Raw genomic sequence first — 20,757 nt, 5'->3', positions numbered from 1 at the left:
AGGATGGCTCAGAGGGATGGGGTAATTGGCTAAGTACAATTGGGGAGAAAAAGGTGGAAAAATAATTAGAAAAAGAAATGTGCCTTTCAAGTTGACAGTCAATTTTGATGGCCTTGATGGTTTTATTGGTAATCTGTAGTTCACGCTTGGAGAATCTGTGTTCAAAGTCAAAAAGATGCTATTAAACAATAGTGTTTGAATTTAAAAATACGTCCTTTGTGTTGATTCTACATTCCTTTTGTGATTTTTACTTTTCAATATCCATCATTGGGAGTATATCCAGGTAGGGAGTGAGTTACAGCCTCAAGTGGAGCAATTCAAGTATCAAAAGAATGACATGGCAGATACAAATGGCGGAAATGAGTTTCCTCCGCCAGGTGGCTGGGCACACCCTTAGGGATAGGGCGAGGAGCTCATACATTTAGAAGGGGCTTGGAGTAGAGCCGCTGCTCCTTCACATTGAAAGGAGCCAGTTGAAGTGGTTCGGGCATCTAGTTAGGAGGCCTCCTAGGCGCCGCCCTGTGGAGGTATTCTGAGCACGACCAACTGGGCAGAGACCTTGGTGCAGACCCAGGACACGTTGGAGGGATTATATATCCCGGCTGCCCTGGGAACACCTTGGGATCCCCCAGGAGGACCTGGTGGATGTGGCCGGGGAAGGGAATATCTGGGCAGCCCTCCTCAACCTGCTACCACTGCGGCCTGGTCCCGGATAAGCGGCACAAAATAATGATGATGATGATATACATTATTACAAGCTTCATCCTTAAGAAAAAAAGCAATCGTGATTAATCACAGCAAATTGTGCGATTACTTTTTTTTTCAATTGATTGACAGCCATAAGAACATAAGAAACACAAGGTTTTCTTTTCTTTTGTATGTCCCGACTTTGAAGAAAACGTTTTAGATCTTCAGACATGTTTGTAACTGTTGCTCAAAGTCTGTGATATCATTGAAAATTATCTTTACTGGATTGCATAAGACATGTCACCCTAACTGCATAACCATAGTGACAGTAAAGAATACCCTGTAATGACTGGTGTCTGTTTCCTTTCCTCTGTTTGGCTCCAGCTGGGTGCTGTCCAGTGCCAAGAAGGAAGGTGCTGATGAAGACATTGCCAAATACGATGGTAGGTATAGATCCCCACTGTATTGATTAACACAGAGACCTACATCATGTCGACCTTAGAATCATAGCATGTCAATTCATGTGAATTGCCGTGATTTTCCTATTGGGTAGACACAGCACAGGATGCCACTAAGGTGGGAAATGGCCGCAAGACCCAAAGACGATCTGTGGCTGTCATGTCAGGGCACTCAAGGAGACAGTAAAACAAGTAACTGAGCATCATTTCTTGGTCCTGTTGTGTGGTAAACATCTAGCTGGCTGGTAGAATGGTGAGAAAAACTGGTGTACCTTTCAAATGAATCGGCTACTGTGACTTCCTTCCGGTAATGTCACATGTTTTCAAAACTGGAGCTCCAGGCCTGCCTCGACTGCACTGACTTGAGTATTTTTGAGGCTGTATCTACAGACCTGGATGAACTTACATCAGCTTTTGAGGACGTGTGTGCCCACCAAAAACCTTCTGTACCTTTAACCAATAAGACCTGGTTCACAGCAAAACTCCAGACAGCTTCATCAGGCTAAAGAGGAAGCCTATAGGAGTGAAGATAGGATCCGGTATAACAAAACCAGAAATGCACTCACAAAGGAGATTGGAGTGGCAAAAAGGTGCTACTCTGAAAAGTTGAAAAACAGCTTTTCTGCCAACGACTCATCAGTCTGGAGTGGTTTGAAAGACACCAACTACAGGAGACCATCCCTCCAGACTCTAGGAAACTATCAACTGGCTGATGACCTAATTGGGTTTTACTGCAGGTTTGAAAAGCAAACTTTCACACCCCTCACCCTCTCCAGCCACATTACATAACCAACTGCACTCCCTGTCAGCCACTCTACCCTCCCCACCAAACCCCCACTCGCACTCAGGATCTGTGTTGAGGATGTGCGCCAGCTCTTCCAGAGACGGAAGACCAGAAAGGCACAAGGCCCCGATGGCGTGTCACCCCCCTGTCTTAAAGTTTGTGCTGACCAGCTGGCTCCCATGTTCACACAGATCTTCAACAGATCACTAGCACTGTGTGAAGTCCCCTCCTGCTTCAAGAGCTCCACTATCCCAGTCCCCAAACCCTGTGTCACGGGATTAAATGACTACAGGCCCATTGTCCTAATGTCTATGGTCATGAAATCCTTTGAGATACTGGTGTTGGCCCACCCGAAGGAAATCACAGACCCCCTGCTCGACCCCTTGCAGTTTGCCTACCAAGCAAACGGGTCAGTGGATGATGCATTCAACGAGGGATTGCACTATATCTTCCGACACTTCGACTCCCCAGGGACATACCCAAGGGTCCTGTTTTTAGACTTCAGCTCAGCGTTCAACACCATCGTCCCAGATATCCTCAACTCCAAACTTATCTGGCTCACTGTACCAACCCCCATCTGCCAGTGGATTAAAAACTTCCTGACAGACAGGAGGCAGCTAGTGAGACTGGGGAAAATCACATCCAACACCTGGACAATAAGCAGGGGCGCCCCCCCAGGGATGTGTGCTTTCCCCTCTACTTTTCACCCTCTACACAAATTACTGCACCTTGCTTTCCCCTCTACTTTTCACCCTCTACACAAATTACTGCACCTCAGGTGACCCGTCTGTTAAACTCCTGAAGTTTTTGGATGACGCAACCATCATTGGCCTTATCCGGGATGGTGACGAGTTTGCGTATAGACAGGAGGTTGATCAGCTGGCCCTCTGGTGCGGCTGTAATAACCTGGATTTGAACACGCTCGAAACAGTGGAGATGACAGTGGACTTCAGGAGGAGTCCCCCAACACTGCCCCCCTTCACCATACTCAGCAGCACAGTGTCTTCAGTGAAAACTTACAGATTTCTGGGTTTCACAATTTTCCAGGACCTAAAGTGGGCATCCAACATAAACACAATCATCAAAAAGGCCCAGCAGAGGATGTACTTTCTCTGCCAGCTCAAAAAATTCAACCTGCCTCAGGAACTGTTGATTCAGTTCTATGCTGCAATAATTCAGTCTGTCCTCTGCACATCCATCACTGTCTGGTTTGGATCTGCTGCCAAACAGGACAGGAACAGACTACAATGGAGAGTTAAGTCTGCAGAGACAATCATTGGTGCCAACCTGTCCTCCATTCAGGACTTATACACCTCAAAAACCAGGAAACAGGCAGGCAATATCACTGCAGACCCATCACACCCTGGTCACAACCTGTTCCAACTCCTCCCGTCTGGTAGGCGATACAGAGCACTGTACCCCAAAACAACCAGATATAAAAACAGTTTCTTTCTGCAGGCTGTCATTCAAATGAATGTTTAACACTATCAAATAAATCCAGCCATTTTGTATTAAACTGTACTGCACATTGTACACGTACTAGTACACTCTGTCATGTCCATCTACCTCAGGCATGTATATGTGAGTAACCTGCTAACATCTGTTTCAGCATCTCTGATATATTCTCTGCACCATTGCACTTTATCACCTCTTATTTTGCCTGTATAAGTCAATCCTTGTGTATATATCTGAAGATTATTGTGTTGTAGTGTCATTATTCTATGTTAAGTACACCGAGAGGTGTACTGAGCCACGAAACCAGAGTCAAATTCCATGTATGTGCAAAGCTACATGGCCAATAAACATGATACTGATTCTGATGTAAACCGACCATGTAAGCATCGTAGCTAACGCTTGGGTTGTGTTTGTAAAGTAAATAAACAGCGATTAGTAAGCAGTTATTTTTGTCTCTGCAGGTAAATGGGCAGTGGAAGAGATGAAGGACACTAAACTCCCCGGAGACAAAGGTCTGGTCCTGAAGTCTCGTGCCAAACACCACGCCATCTCCGCCCAGCTCCTCAGACCCTTCATCTTTGACATCAAACCACTCATTGTCCAGTAAGACTCACACTCTCTCTGAGGTCTTTATTTATACTTAAGGCTGTTTCTGACTTGTTTCTGTTTCTCCCTGTCTGTGTCTCTATGATTTCATCTCTCTTCGTCTCTCTCTCCCATACTCTAGGTATGAGGTAAATTTCCAGACAGGCATAGACTGTGGTGGTGCCTACGTCAAGCTGTTGACTCAGACTCCGGACCTTGACCTGGTAAGAACTCTGTCAGTGAATCTGCACTGCAGACTGGTTACCTCAGAGGTGGTCAAGCCAAGCTAGTTACCTGAAAACAGTCCTCACAGGCTCAGAGCTGAACACACCATTTTTTTTCAGTTAATCAAAATGACTCATAAAATGAATGCATCGCAAAGTTTTATTAGATGAAAATTAATCTTCTAGAAAATATTATAATCAGGCAGCGCGGCGGCGCAGTGCTTAGCGCGGTTGCCTCACAGCAACAAGGACCTGGGTTTGAGTCCCTGGGTAGTCCAACCTTGGGGGTCGTCCTCTGTGTGGAGTTTGCATGTTCTTCCCGTGTCTGCGTGGCTTTCCTCCGGTTTCCTCCTCCAGTCAAAAGACATGTAAGTTAGGTGAATCAGTCGTATTAAATTGTCCCTAGGTGTGTGTGTGTGTGTGTTGGCCTTGTGATGGCCTGGCGGCCTGTCCAGGGTGTCTGCCACCCAATGACTGCTTGGTTAGGCTCCAGTATCCCCGCGAGCAGGATAAGCAGTTTGGATATTGGAATATTATAATCAAACTTCTATTGCTAAGAAAACCTTTGATCGGGCGTCTGGGTAGTCTAGTGGTCTATTCTGTTGCCTACCAACACGGGGATCGCCGGATCGAATCTTCGTGTTACCTCTGGCTTGGTCGGGCATCCCTATAGACGCAATTGGCCGTATTTGCGGGTGGAAAGCCGGATGTGGGTATGTGTCCTGGTCGCTGCACTAGCGCCTCCTCTGGTCGGTTGGGGCGCCTGTTCGGGGGGGGGGGGACTGGGGGGAATAGTGTGATCCTCCCACGCGCTACGTCCCCCTGGCGAAACTCCTCACTGTCAGGTGAAAAGAAGCAGCTGGCGACTCCACATGTACCGGAGGAGACGTGGCAGTTTGCAGCCCTCCTGGATCAGCAGAGGGGGTGGAGCAGCGATCAGGATGACTCAAAAGAGTAGGGTAATTGACCGGATACAATTGGGGAGGAAATAGGGACCCCCCCCCCCCCCAAAGAAAACATTTGATCACCTTTTACTTAAAACAGTTGTCTCAATAAACACCCTTTTCATCAATAATAGTGTGTCTAAAGCCAAGTTTCCTGATTTCATACCAACACCAAGCCAGCCTGTCAGCTAACCCACGTAGCACGGTCATGTCAGTGCTCTGACTGCTGGGATGCTACAGCAACCATTCAGCGTCACACTGACAACGGTATTGCCATGCCAGAGACACTCTGGTCATAGAGGAGTGGGATTCTTGTACTTGAATCTCAGACATGTTCAAAACCAACTCTTAAACAAATTATGTTTAGGTATGCTGATGTGGGGCAACAGTGGATAATGACTGGTTGATAGTGAGACCTTGAAGTTTGGACTGTAGGCCTTCCTCCCTTCGGTTTGGAAGCACACAGGAGGAGAGGTTGACATCGGAGGAGTTATTCTGTGTTTTTGTGTCCTCTGCAGGACCACTTTGTAGATAAGACTCCCTACACCATCATGTTTGGACCTGACAAGTGTGGAGAGGACTACAAACTGCACTTCATCTTCAGACACAAAAACCCAAAGACAGGAGAGTTCGAGGAGAAACACGCCAAGAAACCTGACGTGGACCTCCGCACGTACTACACGGACAAGAAGACTCACCTGTACACCCTAGGTAAAATGCCCGCACGCGAGCACACAGCAACATACACAGAAACGCTCACACACACATACTCAAAACGTTCTCTCTCCGAGGTTAGTCTGTCTCTTCATGGCTGGTCGGTTTTGTGTCTCCCCCTAGTGGTGAATCCTGATAACAGTTTTGAGATGCTGGTGGACCAGACTGTTGTGAACAGTGGCAACCTGCTGACTGACGTGACTCCACCAGTCAACCCCGCTGCTGAGATCGAGGACCCTGATGACCATAAACCAGAGGACTGGGATGAGAGGCCAAAGATCCAAGACCCTGACGCAGTCAAACCTGTAGACTGGTGAGTGTGGCATTCTGGGTAGTGAGGGCAACAAACACAGCTCAGTTAATTTGAAGTTATTAATTCCTGCAGAGCAATCGTCAGTGCATACGTTCAACGGATAGAGAAAAACACAACACATTATCACAATTGAGTGTGACCAGCGGCTCAATGAAAATATTGAAACATGGAAAAGGGGTGGAATATTCCATGTCAGCAAAATCCAGTCAGTTCTTCTTACACGTTAACGACACAATTTTTAGGAAAATGAGTTCACTTAGATATTTTCCAAGGGAAAGAAAAGCAGACGAGGTAAACGGGGCAGGCATTAAGTTAGATAGACTATGTGCCTACGTGAATGATATCTAGACAGATAAATTTATGTAGCCTAAATGAACATGATTGCAATTATGTGGGTGTGCTAATCTAGCTTGTTAAATAAAATGTCGTTTTTGCTGTCACTGAAAAATAACTACAGAATTGGAGAATGTACGGTAATATTACCGTAAGTTACAGCATTATGCTGTTAACTAATGTATCCCTTTCAAATTAAAAGCCCTTTAACGTTTCAGTGGACAGAATCCCTTCATTTCCTGACAAGGCTTTTATTGTGAAACACTTGCGAGAACGGGTTGTGGAAAACTCAGCGAGTTACGCGGCTCCCATACGGTACTTCAAATGTAGCTATATAATATATAAATGTCATCTTGTGGCATTTGTGCATTACTGCAAAATACAGTTTGTCTGGGAAATGAACACATGAACACCTGCAGTGACTGAAATAGGACAATAACTCTTTAGAAAAGTAATCCAGAACAATAACGTGTTGAAAATAGCATGATTATATTGTTGAATTTATTCAATTAAAGAGATGGAAATGTACATTAGGCTTAATTTACATGCTAGATGGCCTTAAAAAAGTCTATTACAGAATGTTACCAAGAGGTTTGTGTGTGTTTGTGTGTGTGTGTGTGTGTGTATGTGTTGGGGGGGGGGGCACTGTGATGGGTTGTCTTGAGATGGAACAGGCTTGATTTATAGACTGCTGGTGGAAAAAGGCTGGCTATTCGAAGAAAAAACGCTATCTGGCTTTTTATCAGATAAAGTAGATTCTCTATCGCAAACATCCAGTTTATCTATAAAAGTCTGTTTTTCTTCCATGTTTCTGGTGGTAAATTTCACTTAAGCAGCTGAAATAAAAAAACTTGTGTGTGTGTGGTGTGTGCGTGCTAGGGATGAGGATGCTCCAGCTCAGATTCCTGATGAGGAGGCAGTGAAGCCAGACGGTTGGCTTGATGACGAGCCGGAATACATTAGCGACCCTGATGCTGTCAAACCTGAAGACTGGTATGTGTGTGTGTGTGTGTGTGTGTGTGTGTGTGTGTGTGTGTGTGTGTGTGTGTGTGTGTGTGTGTGTGTGTGTGTGTGTGTGTGTGGGTGCATGTGTGTGTGTGTGTTTATACACATGTTTGTGCATGTAATATTATTGATGCTGTTGTTGTCATTAGATTCAAAGATTTATTTGTCACAACCTTCCTGGACAATAAGCGGTGAATTGAATTTTTCAAACTCCAAAATTGCAAGAAAAGAGAAATGGAACAACAACAACAATAAAATGAGAGCAAAATACAACAGAATTAAAAAAAAAAGATATCCAGAGAGGATACAGAATATATCCCGATAAATATCTCTGAGGTCACAACCCTGCTGCTCTCTCTCCCTGTCTTTCTTTCTGTCTGTCAGGGATGAGGACATGGATGGCGAATGGGAGGCCCCTCAGGTTCCTAACCCCGCCTGCGAGTCCGCCCCGGGCTGTGGCACCTGGCAACGGCCCATGATTGACAACCCCAACCACAAGGGCAAGTGGAAGCCACCCATGATTGACAACCCCAACTACCAGGTACCACGCCCTGTTTTGGCTGCAAAATCTGTTGCAGAGACAGTGTTTCAAAATGTCTGTGTGTTTGGAAGGATTATGTGATTATGGGCTTAAGACGAACTGAAATGAATTTTCGAGAGCATTTTCCTTCTGTACTTGAATGCATATCTGGTCAAAACAGAACATCGGGGCGGAACACGGGGAACTCTCGAAAATCCTCGCTTCCTTGAAATGGGATGTGATCAGGGGATTTTAGGGGAAGTGAAAAGGCTTCTCAGAGAAAAGCAACAAAAGCACAACACCCAGACCATTTTCTGCTGTAACATTTTCTCTTGTTTTGTTTCGTACCCACAAGTGCACAATGACTCAATAAACACTGAAACATTTATTTTTCAGTAAAGAGAAGAAATACAAGGTTGAACAAATGTCGTAAACATTTGACATACACTACCGTTCAAAAGTTTGGGATCACCCAAACAATTTCGTGTTTTCCATGAAAAGTCACACTTATTCACCACCATATGTTGTGAAATGAATAGAAAATAGAGTCAAGACATTGACAAGGTTAGAAATAATGATTTGTATTTGAAATAAGATTTTTTTTACATCAAACTTTGCTTTCGTCAAAGAATCCTCCATTTGCAGCAATTACAGCATTGCAGACCTTTGGCATTCTAGCTGTTAATTTGTTGAGGTAATCTGGAGAAATTGCACCCCACGCTTCCAGAAGCAGCTCCCACAAGTTGGATTGGTTGGATGGGCACTTCTTTGAGCAGATTGAGTTTCTGGAGCATCACATTTGTGGGGTCAACTAAACGCTCAAAATGGCCAGAAAAAGAGAACTTTCATCTGAAACTCGATAGTCTATTCTTGTTCTTAGAAATGAAGGCTATTCCATGCGAGAAATTGCTAAGAAATTGAAGATTTCCTACACCAGTGTGTACTACTCCCTTCAGAGGACAGCACAAACAGGCTCTAACAGGTACTATTTAATGAAGATGCCAGTTGGGGACCTGTGAGGCGTCTGTTTCTCAAACTAGAGACTCTAATGTACTTATCTTCTTGCTCAGTTGTGCAACGCGGCCTCCCACTTCTTTTTCTACTCTGGTTAGAGCCTGTTTGTGCTGTCCTCTGAAGGGAGTAGTACACACCGGTGTAGGAAATCTTCAATTTCTTAGCAATTTCTCGCATGGAATAGCCTTCATTTCTAAGAACAAGAATAGACTGTCGAGTTTCAGATGAAAGTTCTCTTTTTCTGGCCATTTTGAGCGTTTAATTGACCCCACAAATGTGATGCTCCAGAAACTCAATCTGCTCAAAGAAGTGCCCATCCAACCAATCCAACTTGTGGGAGCTGCTTCTGGAAGCGTGGGGTGCAATTTCTCCAGATTACCTCAACAAATTAACAGCTAGAATGCCAAAGGTCTGCAATGCTGTAATTGCTGCAAATGGAGGATTCTTTGACGAAAGCAAAGTTTGATGTAAAAAAAATCTTATTTCAAATACAAATCATTATTTCTAACCTTGTCAATGTCTTGACTCTATTTTCTATTCATTTCACAACATATGGTGGTGAATAAGTGTGACTTTTCATGGAAAACACAAAATTGTTTGGGTGATCCCAAACTTTTGAACGGTAGTGTATATTGTTGAATAGCGCTACATTATGGCATAGATGTATGATAATATATCATACATAAAAATATGAATAAATCAATCGTGTGGGTGTGCGTCTCTCTCCTCCCCCTCACTCTCTCTAGGGTGTCTGGAAGCCCAGGAAGATCCCCAACCCGGCCTTCTTCGAGGACCTGCATCCATTCAGGATGAGCGCGTTCAATGCTGTGGGTCTGGAGCTCTGGTCCATGTCCTTTGACATCTTCTTCGACAATTTCTTCATCACCAACGACCGCAACACAGCTGACCGCTGGGCCAATGACGGCTGGGCGCTTAAGAAGGCAGCAGAGGGCGCCGCCGAGGTGAGTGGCGAGAAGGGGACGGGGAGAGGACGGCGATCTCGGACAGGTGGAAAAAAATATGGGTGGGGAAAGTTTGATTTAGAAACTCCCTCAAGAGGTACTTGGTCAATAAACTTGAATGTTCCCAGTTCCTGGAAAAGTTATGAAAAATTATAATTTTGTATAAGTTCTGGTAAAGTCAGGAATCTGACTAAAATAAGCTCTGTTCAAGATCGATTTACCAGTTAGGAACAAAAAAAATGTAATGGCATGTGAAACCATTGCAGCAGGGCTTCATTATTTCTGTTTGTGGAACCGTTTCTCATGATGCTAACACGTGCCTGCGCTGGCTAGCTTAGCTTTCATATCAGCTAGTTAACTAGCCTGTCAGCTAGCTTCAGCTGGATAACGGCAACGTTTGGCTCGAAAAACTGGGGAGAGCAGAGTTGCTGATATACAGTATTTTAAATATTGGCTGACTTTCACACTGTATATTTGTGTTAAAACACACCTTTTCAGCGGCAGTTATAAAAAAAAGTTTCCTTTGGCCATGGAACTTAAACTAAAAGTTATGGAGAAATCATGGAGAAGTTGATGAAAAGCATTGTCGAAAAAGTGTATGAACTCTTCCTTTGGCTTGTTGGTCTGGTCGCTGAAACTTATTCTACAGTCACACTCATGAGTGATCCTGGTCGAAGTGTCGGATTAATGTAATCTGAGTACAAAATGTGTCTGCGTTTACTAGTTCGTGACGTCTGGTGTACATTCATCCAGTGAGGGCTTGAATCTGTGGTGTTTTCGCAGAAGAAACAAGGCTCCAGCGCCGTACAGATGCTCTCTGTGGGTTAATGACACAAGCTCAGGAGGACATCAGGTGTCCAAAGATAGATGTGTGGTTGTCTGTCTCTATAGTAACACATCCCCCTCCCCCAACACTTCCTCTTTTTTTCCTATGCTCACTGTCATCCTGACTACACTCATCACGTCAGTTTAAGTTTTGTGTAGAATCAATGTCACCATACTGCTGAATTCTTTAAGCAAGTAGATGTTTGTGTGTGTCTGGTAAGTTAGTCGAACTCTCACAGACACCTCTGCTCGGAACCAGTGTTCACTTCGCGGTACAGTCAACGTGAGGCTGTTGAGACTGTGTGGCATTGACTGGGGGTCATTTATCCGGAGTCATGTCATCTTTAAATGCAAGTTCATTCAAAAGTCCGAACTTGAGGGGTGTCCGGGTAGTGTAGTGTTCTATTCCGTTACCTACCAACACGGGGATCGCCGGTTCGAGTCCCCGTGTTACCGCCAGCTTGGTCGGGCGTCCCTACAGACACAATTGGCCGTGTCTGCGGGTGGGAAGCCGGATGTGGGTATGTGTCCTGGTCGCTGCACTAGCACCTCCTCTGGTCGGTCGGGGCGCCTGTTCAGGGGGGAGTTTGCAGCCCTCCCGGGATGGGCAGAGGGGGTGGAGCAGCGACCGGGACAGCTCGGAAAATAAGGTGAGGTTTCTCAAGATTAGAGCTATGGCACTTCTGGGTGTCAACTCAGTTGCTTTCCACTGAGAGAAAGATTACCTGGCATGCTTCATAAATCAGAGTGGAGACCCTGATGTTAGCTAATATGCTTTTGTGAGAAGGAGAGACATTGAACTTGATGCAGATAAAAATGACGGATATACCAAAAGTGAATAATGTTGAACATGTGTGGGATATATCATGTCCTGCACATGTGTGACTAGCAGTATGGTGAGTCCAGGTTCTGACGGTGTGTGTTTGTGTGTTTTTCAGCCCGGCCTCGCTGCACAGATGCTAAGCGCTGCTGAAGAGCGTCCCTGGCTCTGGGTTGTGTACGTCCTCACCATCGCCCTGCCCCTCGTGTTGATCATCGTCTTCTGCTGCACCGGCAAGGTCAGACACACACCTCCAACTAGACCAGGGCGGTATCAACAAAATTGTCATCATATTTTTGACCTAATACCTTGATGTCTGTGATGTCACCATATTTTTGGGATGACTGTTGGTGTTTTCACAAGATTCACAGCACAAAATGTTGATAAACGATCATTAGTAATGTGGATATGAGGACTAAGCAGGTCGAGACAGTCATTGTTCATTCCACTAAAACAGTCGAATAAGTTCAGAAAATGTACTATAATGCAGCCTTTAACACCAGGGAATGACAACAATGAAGTTATAGAAATTATAAGTTATATATATTATGGCAGCCAAAATCCCAGATTGTCCATAATTACCCAGCTCTACTTAAAACAAATATGTTTACACACCAGATGGTAAATGTTACCCGTGCACAGCATTCAGATATAAAAACTATCACCATCTCTCTTTGTCACATTAACCATAAAAACCTTTCTTGTTCACGCACACATAAGCACACTCAGACCACTAGATGGCAGTGTTGACCCAACCGAGTGGTATTTATGGACGTCCGCAAAGGTTTGCAAACAGAACTCAGTGTGTTGAGCCTGACGAACAGGAGAAGCTTAAAGGATCCAGCTGCCAAAACCCCCTCCCAGGCTCCAGCCTGGTGACTGTTAGCCGAGATTCCCACTTCCAGAATAGTTATTGGCTCTGTCCTCGTCCTGTTGGCTGGAGTTGTGGCTGCTGTGGCTGTGCTGTAGTGTAGACACCAAACATACAGTCTTTCAGATCCAGCGCTCCTGTGAAACCGAGGTTAAAGGTCAAATGGTGTATTAGTATGCCGGTTTCCTCAATTTTGGAAGGTCCGATTGGGTTTGATCCAGTTTCGATGCTGACCCTCTCCTCTCTCCTGGGCCACAGCATTCCAGTTTGCCCATCGGTTTGTCTTCTCGGAGATCTCTCGGTGAAAACATCCCCAAACTCCAGCAACCTGTTTTGATGGCCTTAACACTTGCCAAGAAAACAGTTCTACTCAATTGGAAAAGTCCAACCCCAATTCCAGTAAAGTTGGGACAGTATGGAAAATGCCAATAAAAATAAAATGGAGTGATCTGTAAATTTAATTTGACTTGTATTCAAACAAAGACAGTATAAAGACAAGGAATTCAATGTTTTACCTTATCGACTGCATTGTTTTGTGAAGATATACGTTTATTCTGAAATTGGTGCCTGCAACACGTTCCAAAAAAGTGGGGACAACGGCAGTTTCGGGCTAATAACAATGTGCCAAGTTGAAATAATATGGTGATGTGAAACAGGTGATGTTAAACAGGTGAGGCAGTCATGTTATAGTGTATAAGGAGCCTCCAAAAAAGGAAGGGCGGGTCGAGGCTCACCAATTTGCCAACAGGTACGTCAGTGAATAATCCAGAACTTTGAGAACAATGTTCCCCAAAGACAGATCGGTAGGATTTGGGGCATTTCACCCTCTAGAGTGCAAAATATGATTAAAGCATTTAAGGAATCTGGTCAGATCTCTGTGTTTAAAGGGCAAGGCCGAAAGCCACTTCTGAATGTGCATGATCTCCGATCCCTCAGGCGTCGCTGTCATAAAACCGTCATGCGTCCGTGATGACAACAACAGCGTCATTACATTCGCAGATGACACCACAGTGATTGGACTAATAAGTGACAGTGATGAGAGGGCCTATAGGAGGGACGTGGAAGATTTAACCATATGGTGCCATGATAACAACCTCTCTCTCTGTCAGTAAGACAAAAGAAATCATTGACTTCAGAAAGATGAGAGGAAATCACATTCCTATTTCCATCAATGGGTCATCTGTTGAAATTGTTGCCAGTTTTAGATTTCTCAGTTTACACATCACAGACACCCTCACATGGTCTCTCAACACCAACTGCATCCTCAAGAAGGCACAGCAGAGACTAGTTTCTGAGGCATGAGGAACTTTTATGGCAGTACCATGGAGAGAGTGTGTTGACAGGCTGTATCACAGTGTGGTTTGTCAACCTGACTGCCCAGGACTGCAGACTGCTTCAAAGGACTGAAAAGACAGCAGCAAAACTCAGTGGGATGGTCCCGTGTTGCCTCCAGCTTGGTCAGGCATTCCTACAGATACAATTGGCTGTGTCTGCGGGTGGGAAGCCGGATGTGGGTATGTGTCCTGGTTGCTGCACTAACGCCTCCTCTGGTTGGTCAGGGCACCTATTTGGGGGGGGGGGGTACTGGGGGGAATAGCATGATCCTCCCACGCACTACATCCCCCTGGCGAAACTCCTCTCTGTCAGGTGAAAAGAAGTGGCTGGCGACTCCACACGTATTGGAAGAGGCATGTGGTAGTCTGCAGCCCTCCCCGGCTCGGCAGAGAGGGTGGAACAGCGACCGGTACGGCCCAGGAAGAGTGGGGTAATTGGCCGGATACAATTTTTTGGGGGGGGGGGGTAATAACAAAAAAAATAATTGGCATGGAACTACCACAACTTCATAATATTTACACCACTCGTTGCAAAAGGAAAGCCCAGAACATCAGTAAGGACACCAGCCACCCCGCTCATGTTCTGTTCTCGCTCTTCCCATCTAAAAATGTTACCGGAGCATCAAATCACAAACCACCCGTCTCAGTAATAGTTTCTTTCCCAGGCAGTCAGGCTGCTGAACAGCTGACACACCCATCAATACCTTACATTGTTGTGTTATTGTGTGTATAATGTATGAATTCACTGTGTCTATGTAGGTCTGTAGTGTTCTCTTTTTGCGTTCATTGTCCTTGTGTCCCTTTTGTGAAGGCAGAGAGACCCAGAGCACAAGAACTTCATTGTATTCTAATACGCTTGTCAGTAAAGTTGAACTTGAACTTGGATATCATGACATGGGCTTGAGGCGGCATGGTGGCATAGTGGTTAGCGCGGTTGCCTCACAGCGAGAAGGTCCTGGGTTCGAGCCCCGGGGTAGTCCAACCTTGTTGGGTCGTCCTCTGTGTGGAGTTTACATGTCCTCCCCGTGTCTGCGTGGGTTTCCTCCGGGTGCTCCGGTTTTCTCCCACAGTCGAAAGCCATGTAGGTCAGGTGAATCGGCCATACTAAATTGTCCCTAGGTATGAATGTGTGGGGGGTGGGGAGGGGGGCCCTGTGATGGCCTGGCGGCCTGTCCAGGGTGTCTCCACGCCTGCCGCCCAGTGACTGCTGGGATAGGCTCCAGCAACCCCGAGAGCAGGATAAGCGGTTCAGATAATGGATAGATGGATGGACATGGGCTCGGGAATACTCGGTACGCCTTTGTCAGTCAACGTCATTCGCCGCTGCGTCCACAGATGAAAGTTAATGGCTTTACCATGCAGAGCAGAAGCCATACGTCAACACTGTCCAGAAGCACCGCTGACTTCCCTGGGCCCCGTCTCATCTGACTTGGAAAGTAGCACGATGGAGTCATGTTTGGTGGTCCGTCAAGTCAACATTTCAGATGGTTTTTGGAAAAAACTAACCATCATGTTCTCTGGGCCAAAGAGGAAATGGACCATCCAAGCTGTTATCAGCGACAGGTCCGAAAGCCAGCATCTGTCATGCTATCAGGGTGTGTTAGTGCCCATGGCATGGGCAACTTGCACATCTGTGAGGGCATCATTAATACAGAAAGATGTGTACACATTTTGGAGCAACATATGCTGCTGTCCAGACTCCGTCTTTTCCAGTGACATCCCTGCATTTCCTAGCAGGACAACGCCAAACCACATACTGCCCGGGTTACAAGTGCATGGCTGTGTAAGCAGAGTGCGGGTGCTAGATTGGCCTGCCTGCGGTCCTGAACTGTGTCCAGTTGAGGATGTGTGGCACGTTATGGGGTGCAAAATACGGCAACGAAGCCCCCGTGCAATGACACAGCTGAAGACCTGCATAATGGATGAAATGGGGGGGAAATTCCGCTTGCTAAACTTAACCAGCTGGTGTCTTAGTGCCCAGATGCTTGATAGAAGTGGTGATGTTACACAGCAGCAAAAGCTTGACTGTCCCAGCTTCTTTTGGAATGTCTGATTTCAGGTCTGAAATTAGTGTACATTTAAAAAAATAAATTTGGTGACACTTTCTATGAAGCTTGCACCTATAAGCATCTATAACGCCCTATAAGCATCTTTAACGCCCTGTAAGCATCTATTGCATCTATAACGCACATACTTTCCTATAATGTGTATTACAATGACTAACGGCTATGGCTGAAGACTGTGAAATAGCACTGAAGTCTCATTATGCATCTCAGCCAAAGAAGTTGGCTGTGATGCATTATGACATTTGACAGATAAACAGGCTAATGATGACATATTTATAATGCATAGATCCGTTTTAAATTGACACCATGTATCATAAAGGTGGTTATGAGGTGTTGTGAGGGCGTACACATGGTTATAATAAATCTTACAATGACTTATAGCTACACTTATAGGGCGTTATAGATGCTTATAGGGCGTTACAGATGCAAGCTTGATAGAAAGTGTTGGCAATTTTTTTTTTTTTTATTCCCAAGATGAAGCATCAAATGTGTTGTTGTAGCGTTTTCAGTATAGTACAGGGTGAACAGAATTCACAAATCACTCCTTCTCGTTTTTATTACCATTTTCCGTATTGTTCCAACTTTTGTGGAATTGGAGTTGGAGAAAGAATCTCGCCACGTTCCAGTGGTTACACCTGTGAACAGAATATATCTCAATGGGAAGACTTGTGGCATCATCCAAAAAGGAAGTGGATTGATTTAATGACATGTGGGCTACTTTTGTCAGTGTCTTGGCACCATCCATTGACACACATAGGTTTTTCTGATCCGGGTCGATGTTTTGGGTCTCGGGCAGGTTGGGGGCTTCCGGGCTGCGCCAGGTCCCTAGGGTTGGATGGGTGTTCTGTGGCTATGGACGTTATCCTGGGTGCCAGTGCTCTGGCTGCGGGGGGTATCCCGGGCTTATGGGGGGGGTTGGCTCCTGCTCCCAGGCTGGGCCCGGGGGCGTCGGCACTCACGCATCAGTCTTGCTGCGTCTCGCCCTTCTCCCAGTTCTGGGACACATACGCAGCACACACACTTAACGATAGGGCCAGGGTTTGCGGGACGGATGAGGTGCGAGCCATTGGGTGGAGGTGAGGTGGATGGTTGACATGTTGCCCGCGATGCTCCTACCCCGGCGTGCACCACGACAATATCCTGTAATTTTAATCCCAAACACACTAGCTTAGTATACACACACATTCACACAAAACATACTCCAAACAACACACACTACCAGGGCAGGACAGGGGCCGCATGTCTGGCTTTGTGCAGATGCTGGCGGGACCCTGTCCGCCCCGGTGGGGGAGGGGGGGGTCATCATCAGCTGTTGGGTGACGTCGGCCGGGTGACATGGGTGTGTGCTCAGTGCGTGCGGGGTGGGCGGGAGTGTGTGTCTACGTGGTGGCGGCACAACAGGCCTCGCCTTTACATTGGGTGTGGATGGGCATGGGGCGGTCCCGGTGATGCGTCGGGTTAGTCATGGGGACCAGCTCTAGGCCAGAGGTCTGTGCTTGCTGTCCACGGCTCAGGTCCCGTGCCAGCGGATGCGCCCTGTGTCTGGGCCTGGGGGTTGGTGATGGGGGTGCGCGTCAGGGTGCAGGCCCAGCCTCTGCCTTTGGGGACTGACTTGTACTCCTCGGGGGCATGAGGGGCTGTTGCTCTGCGGGTTCCTTGCCCCCCTGTTGGCTCGGCGGTCCTCTGTTGTTGGCAATGCTTTGGGCTCTGGCTATTGCCATAGTCATGGGGTGTCTGCATGACTGCGGGGCCTGTGGTCGGTCTGCTATGGTCTGCTGTCTGGAGGCACTATAGTAAGTCTTTCTAGGACACATTGGCATACGAACTCCCTGTGTTGTATGCCAAGGCTGCCGACAGCACAGGTAAAAAAAAAAAAAAATAGATGCTGACCCTCGACCAGTGACCTTCGACCCCATGAACCAGTTGACTTTAACAATGCTGTCCTCTGGAAACCTTGTATTTCCCTACGTTGTGTTGCTCAAATGAATGATGTCATGGAAAGAAAAAAAAAAGAAAGTTGATAGCCGTCGGGAAATTCTTTCACAGGAAGGTCAGAGGTCATGGTCACCTACAGAACAGTAACCCTGGTCCAGGGGTTCATTGATTGATGGTTGTCCACAAAAGTGTTCAAACTGCTGAGGAGTCTCAAAAGCAACGCAGTCCTTGATTTGTCAGGTCTTTTGGCAACCAGGAAGCTGAGTAATCATCTTGACTTCTCAGATAATTTTTTTTCATTTTTTTTTTTTTTTTTTACATTTGTGTTGCATGTGTCCGCCACTTTAGAGGAACCGTTAGACACTGAACTCATGTTGGCAATCCTGTAAGTCAGTGTTTCCCAACCCAGTTTTCAAGGACCCCCCTGTCCAGCAGATTTTCTTTGCAACCCTGAATAGCTGCCTATTTGTGGTTATTCAACCAATTAATGTCAGATGTTGCACACCTTGCATAATTAAGTGCTATGAGATGGTTGGTTGAGTAAGTATAAGCTGGGCTACCTATGCAGGGTTACAATGAAAATCTGCAGGATAGGGGGTCCTTGAGGATTGAGTTGGGAAATACTGCTGTAAGTTTTACCTCTAACTTCTTCACTGCTGAGGAAATTCTCTTCAGAAAGAGCGCCTCCTGTGTTTGGTCTGCCATGAGACCAGCTTAGCAGCAGGAGAAACCCTCACACTGGAGATACCAGGTCTCCATGTGACAGCATTTTCCCCCCAATTCAGAAAACAGATCTTGAATCAGATCTTCCATGTTTATCAGCAGGTTGACCTGTGTGTCTGGTATTTTCTCAGTTTGCTGTTGGGTTAGCAGGTCGGCCAGCTTTGTGTCCTCTCCAGAGCTCTCTGCAGCTCAGTAAATGCTAAACTCACAGAGGTCAAACTGTTAAATATCTCCTCCTACAATGACAAGTTGGTTAAAAAATGTGATTAGGCCCTCTTTGTATTAAAGGTGGTCTCAGGCTCAGTGCCCACCAGAGACCTTTAATGAAGCGATAGCTGTGTTCTTGTGATGGGTCGTACTCTGAGCATGAATTTTAATGACAATTTCAACTTGTGCAAAACATACAGCACTTCAACTTCAATATCTCTTCTAGTTTAACATGAGAACGACCAAGACGGCCATTATGTCCGTTTTGGATTTTCAAAGTTTAATAACTTTGTGAAATAAGATACAGACCTGCCGCCCCCCCGAATATTCCTAAAATGGCATATATTTGCATTAAAATTAGTTTTAGATCAAATGCACACACACACACACAAAAATTATGATAAGCTCTACCTAAAACGACCATGAGCAGTCAAAATGTCCACTTGTAATTTGTGCGTCATGTCACTATTTATGACGTGTTGGTCGCGTCATTTCCTTCGCAAAGTTCATTGCTCTGAAGCACACTAGCGGTTCTCCAGTGCGACTTGATTTGTGATTATTTCCAACATGTCTGGTTACAGACGCCATTTCAGACGCACCATGACTACCACCGAGGTGTTGCAGGATTTACAAGCGTTGGATGGCGGCCATTTTAAATTGTTTAAAAATAGTATTAAATTTGTTCAAATGTTAATTTTGGTGTCAGTCGTTTCTTAACAGACACACGAACATATGCAATGCATTAGTATCGCAGTTGGGGTATTAATCTTGACAGAATATAGAGTTTAAAAACCAGCGGTCATTTTGACCGCCCATGGTTGTTTTAGGCAGGAGTGTTAACCAACCGATGAGGATGAATGAGAGGCGGGACAAGGGAGGAAATGAAAGCTAGGCCTACTTTATCAGAGCAGAAAGGAGAAACACAAAGAAATGAATGAAAATGAATCTGTTCATAGTGTAGACAACAGAAAAACCCTGTCTGCTTGACGTGACATCTGTGGACGATCATAGTCTCAATATAGGGAGTGTGGAGGAATGTTTTTATTTGGACGGCCCCACAGCTCAGCATCTGTGTTTTTTTTTGCACAATGCTAATCAAGTGCTTGCCTCCGGCGCTCATTCGGTTTCCCTAAAGAAGGTCTCCTGTGGACCACATGGATGTATTCATAGGAATGTTATTTCTCTGGGTGAATCTTAACCGGAGGAAATCTCTGTGTTCAACAGAAGAAGGCTCCAGCCACGACAGCAGCAGAGTACAAAAAGACAGATGAACCTCAGCCAGACGTGAAGGAGGAGGAGGAGGAGGAGGAAGAGGAGAAGCAGCAGGAGCAGCAGGAGGAGGAAGAGGAGGAGGAGGAGAAGAAGGCTCCGGAGGAGGAGAAGAGTAGTCCAGGTCTGACCTCCTGTTTTTTTTTTTTTTTTTAATCAATCCACTTTCCTCCTGTTTTTATGCCTTTGTAATGGGAGGTATCTGAATTAATAACCTGCTCCCTGCACCAAACTGTTACACTTTTATTAGTACGGTTTTCATGTGCGTTAAAGATTGTGTGTAAGTATTTGCCTCCGTATCCCGTCACCTTAATCGGTTTAAACTTTGTTTTTTAGCTGCAGAGAAGAGTGATGGAGAGGACAGCCCTGCAGCGAATGAGGGAGAGGAAGCAGAAAAGGAAGAAGAGAAGGAAATGACGGCGGAAGAGGTGAGGGGGGTTATTAATTTCCTTGTCTAACCCAGGGCGGAGCGTCAAATACCAGTGCTTCTCTGAAACCGTGGCTCACATCAGCGGCGTTCCCGGTGAAAAGTACTGGACTCCACAGAATAAACAGGCTGTCACTCACAGTTGTAGCTAGCACTGTCACAGGAGAATGAGCAGTATTGTAAAAATCTTAAACTGATTAGTGAAAGAAAAACAACCTCAACCATGTTGACATGAATTGTGGACAGTTTTACAAACATTTATTTTTTTTTATGTCGGCAGGG

The 20,757-nt window shown here is 45.7% G+C and overlaps 1 protein-coding gene across 2 annotated transcripts in view; it reads left to right on the top strand.

Moving 5' to 3' along the window:
- The window catches only part of canx (calnexin), a 40,394-nt gene that overhangs the window by 16,279 nt on the left and 3,358 nt on the right, over positions 1-20,757 (top strand). Inside the window, exons 4-14 of one of the 2 annotated variants that reach the window (XM_056273912.1) lie at positions 1,072-1,130; positions 3,846-3,987; positions 4,112-4,193; positions 5,656-5,848; positions 5,975-6,164; positions 7,377-7,490; positions 7,887-8,043; positions 9,783-9,998; positions 11,762-11,881; positions 20,004-20,172; positions 20,385-20,476. In XM_056273912.1, the coding sequence (XP_056129887.1) occupies positions 1,072-1,130; positions 3,846-3,987; positions 4,112-4,193; positions 5,656-5,848; positions 5,975-6,164; positions 7,377-7,490; positions 7,887-8,043; positions 9,783-9,998; positions 11,762-11,881; positions 20,004-20,172; positions 20,385-20,476 (1,534 nt within the window). Of the gene's footprint in view, positions 1-1,071; positions 1,131-3,845; positions 3,988-4,111; positions 4,194-5,655; positions 6,165-7,376; positions 7,491-7,886; positions 8,044-9,782; positions 9,999-11,761; positions 11,882-20,003; positions 20,173-20,384; positions 20,477-20,757 lie in introns of both variants that reach the window. The other variant, XM_056273831.1, reaches the window with a different exon arrangement.

This window comes from Lampris incognitus, chromosome 1, assembly GCF_029633865.1.
Source record: "Lampris incognitus isolate fLamInc1 chromosome 1, fLamInc1.hap2, whole genome shotgun sequence".
Taxonomy (NCBI): domain Eukaryota; kingdom Metazoa; phylum Chordata; class Actinopteri; order Lampriformes; family Lampridae; genus Lampris; species Lampris incognitus.
This window is presented reverse-complemented; position numbering and strand designations above follow the sequence as displayed.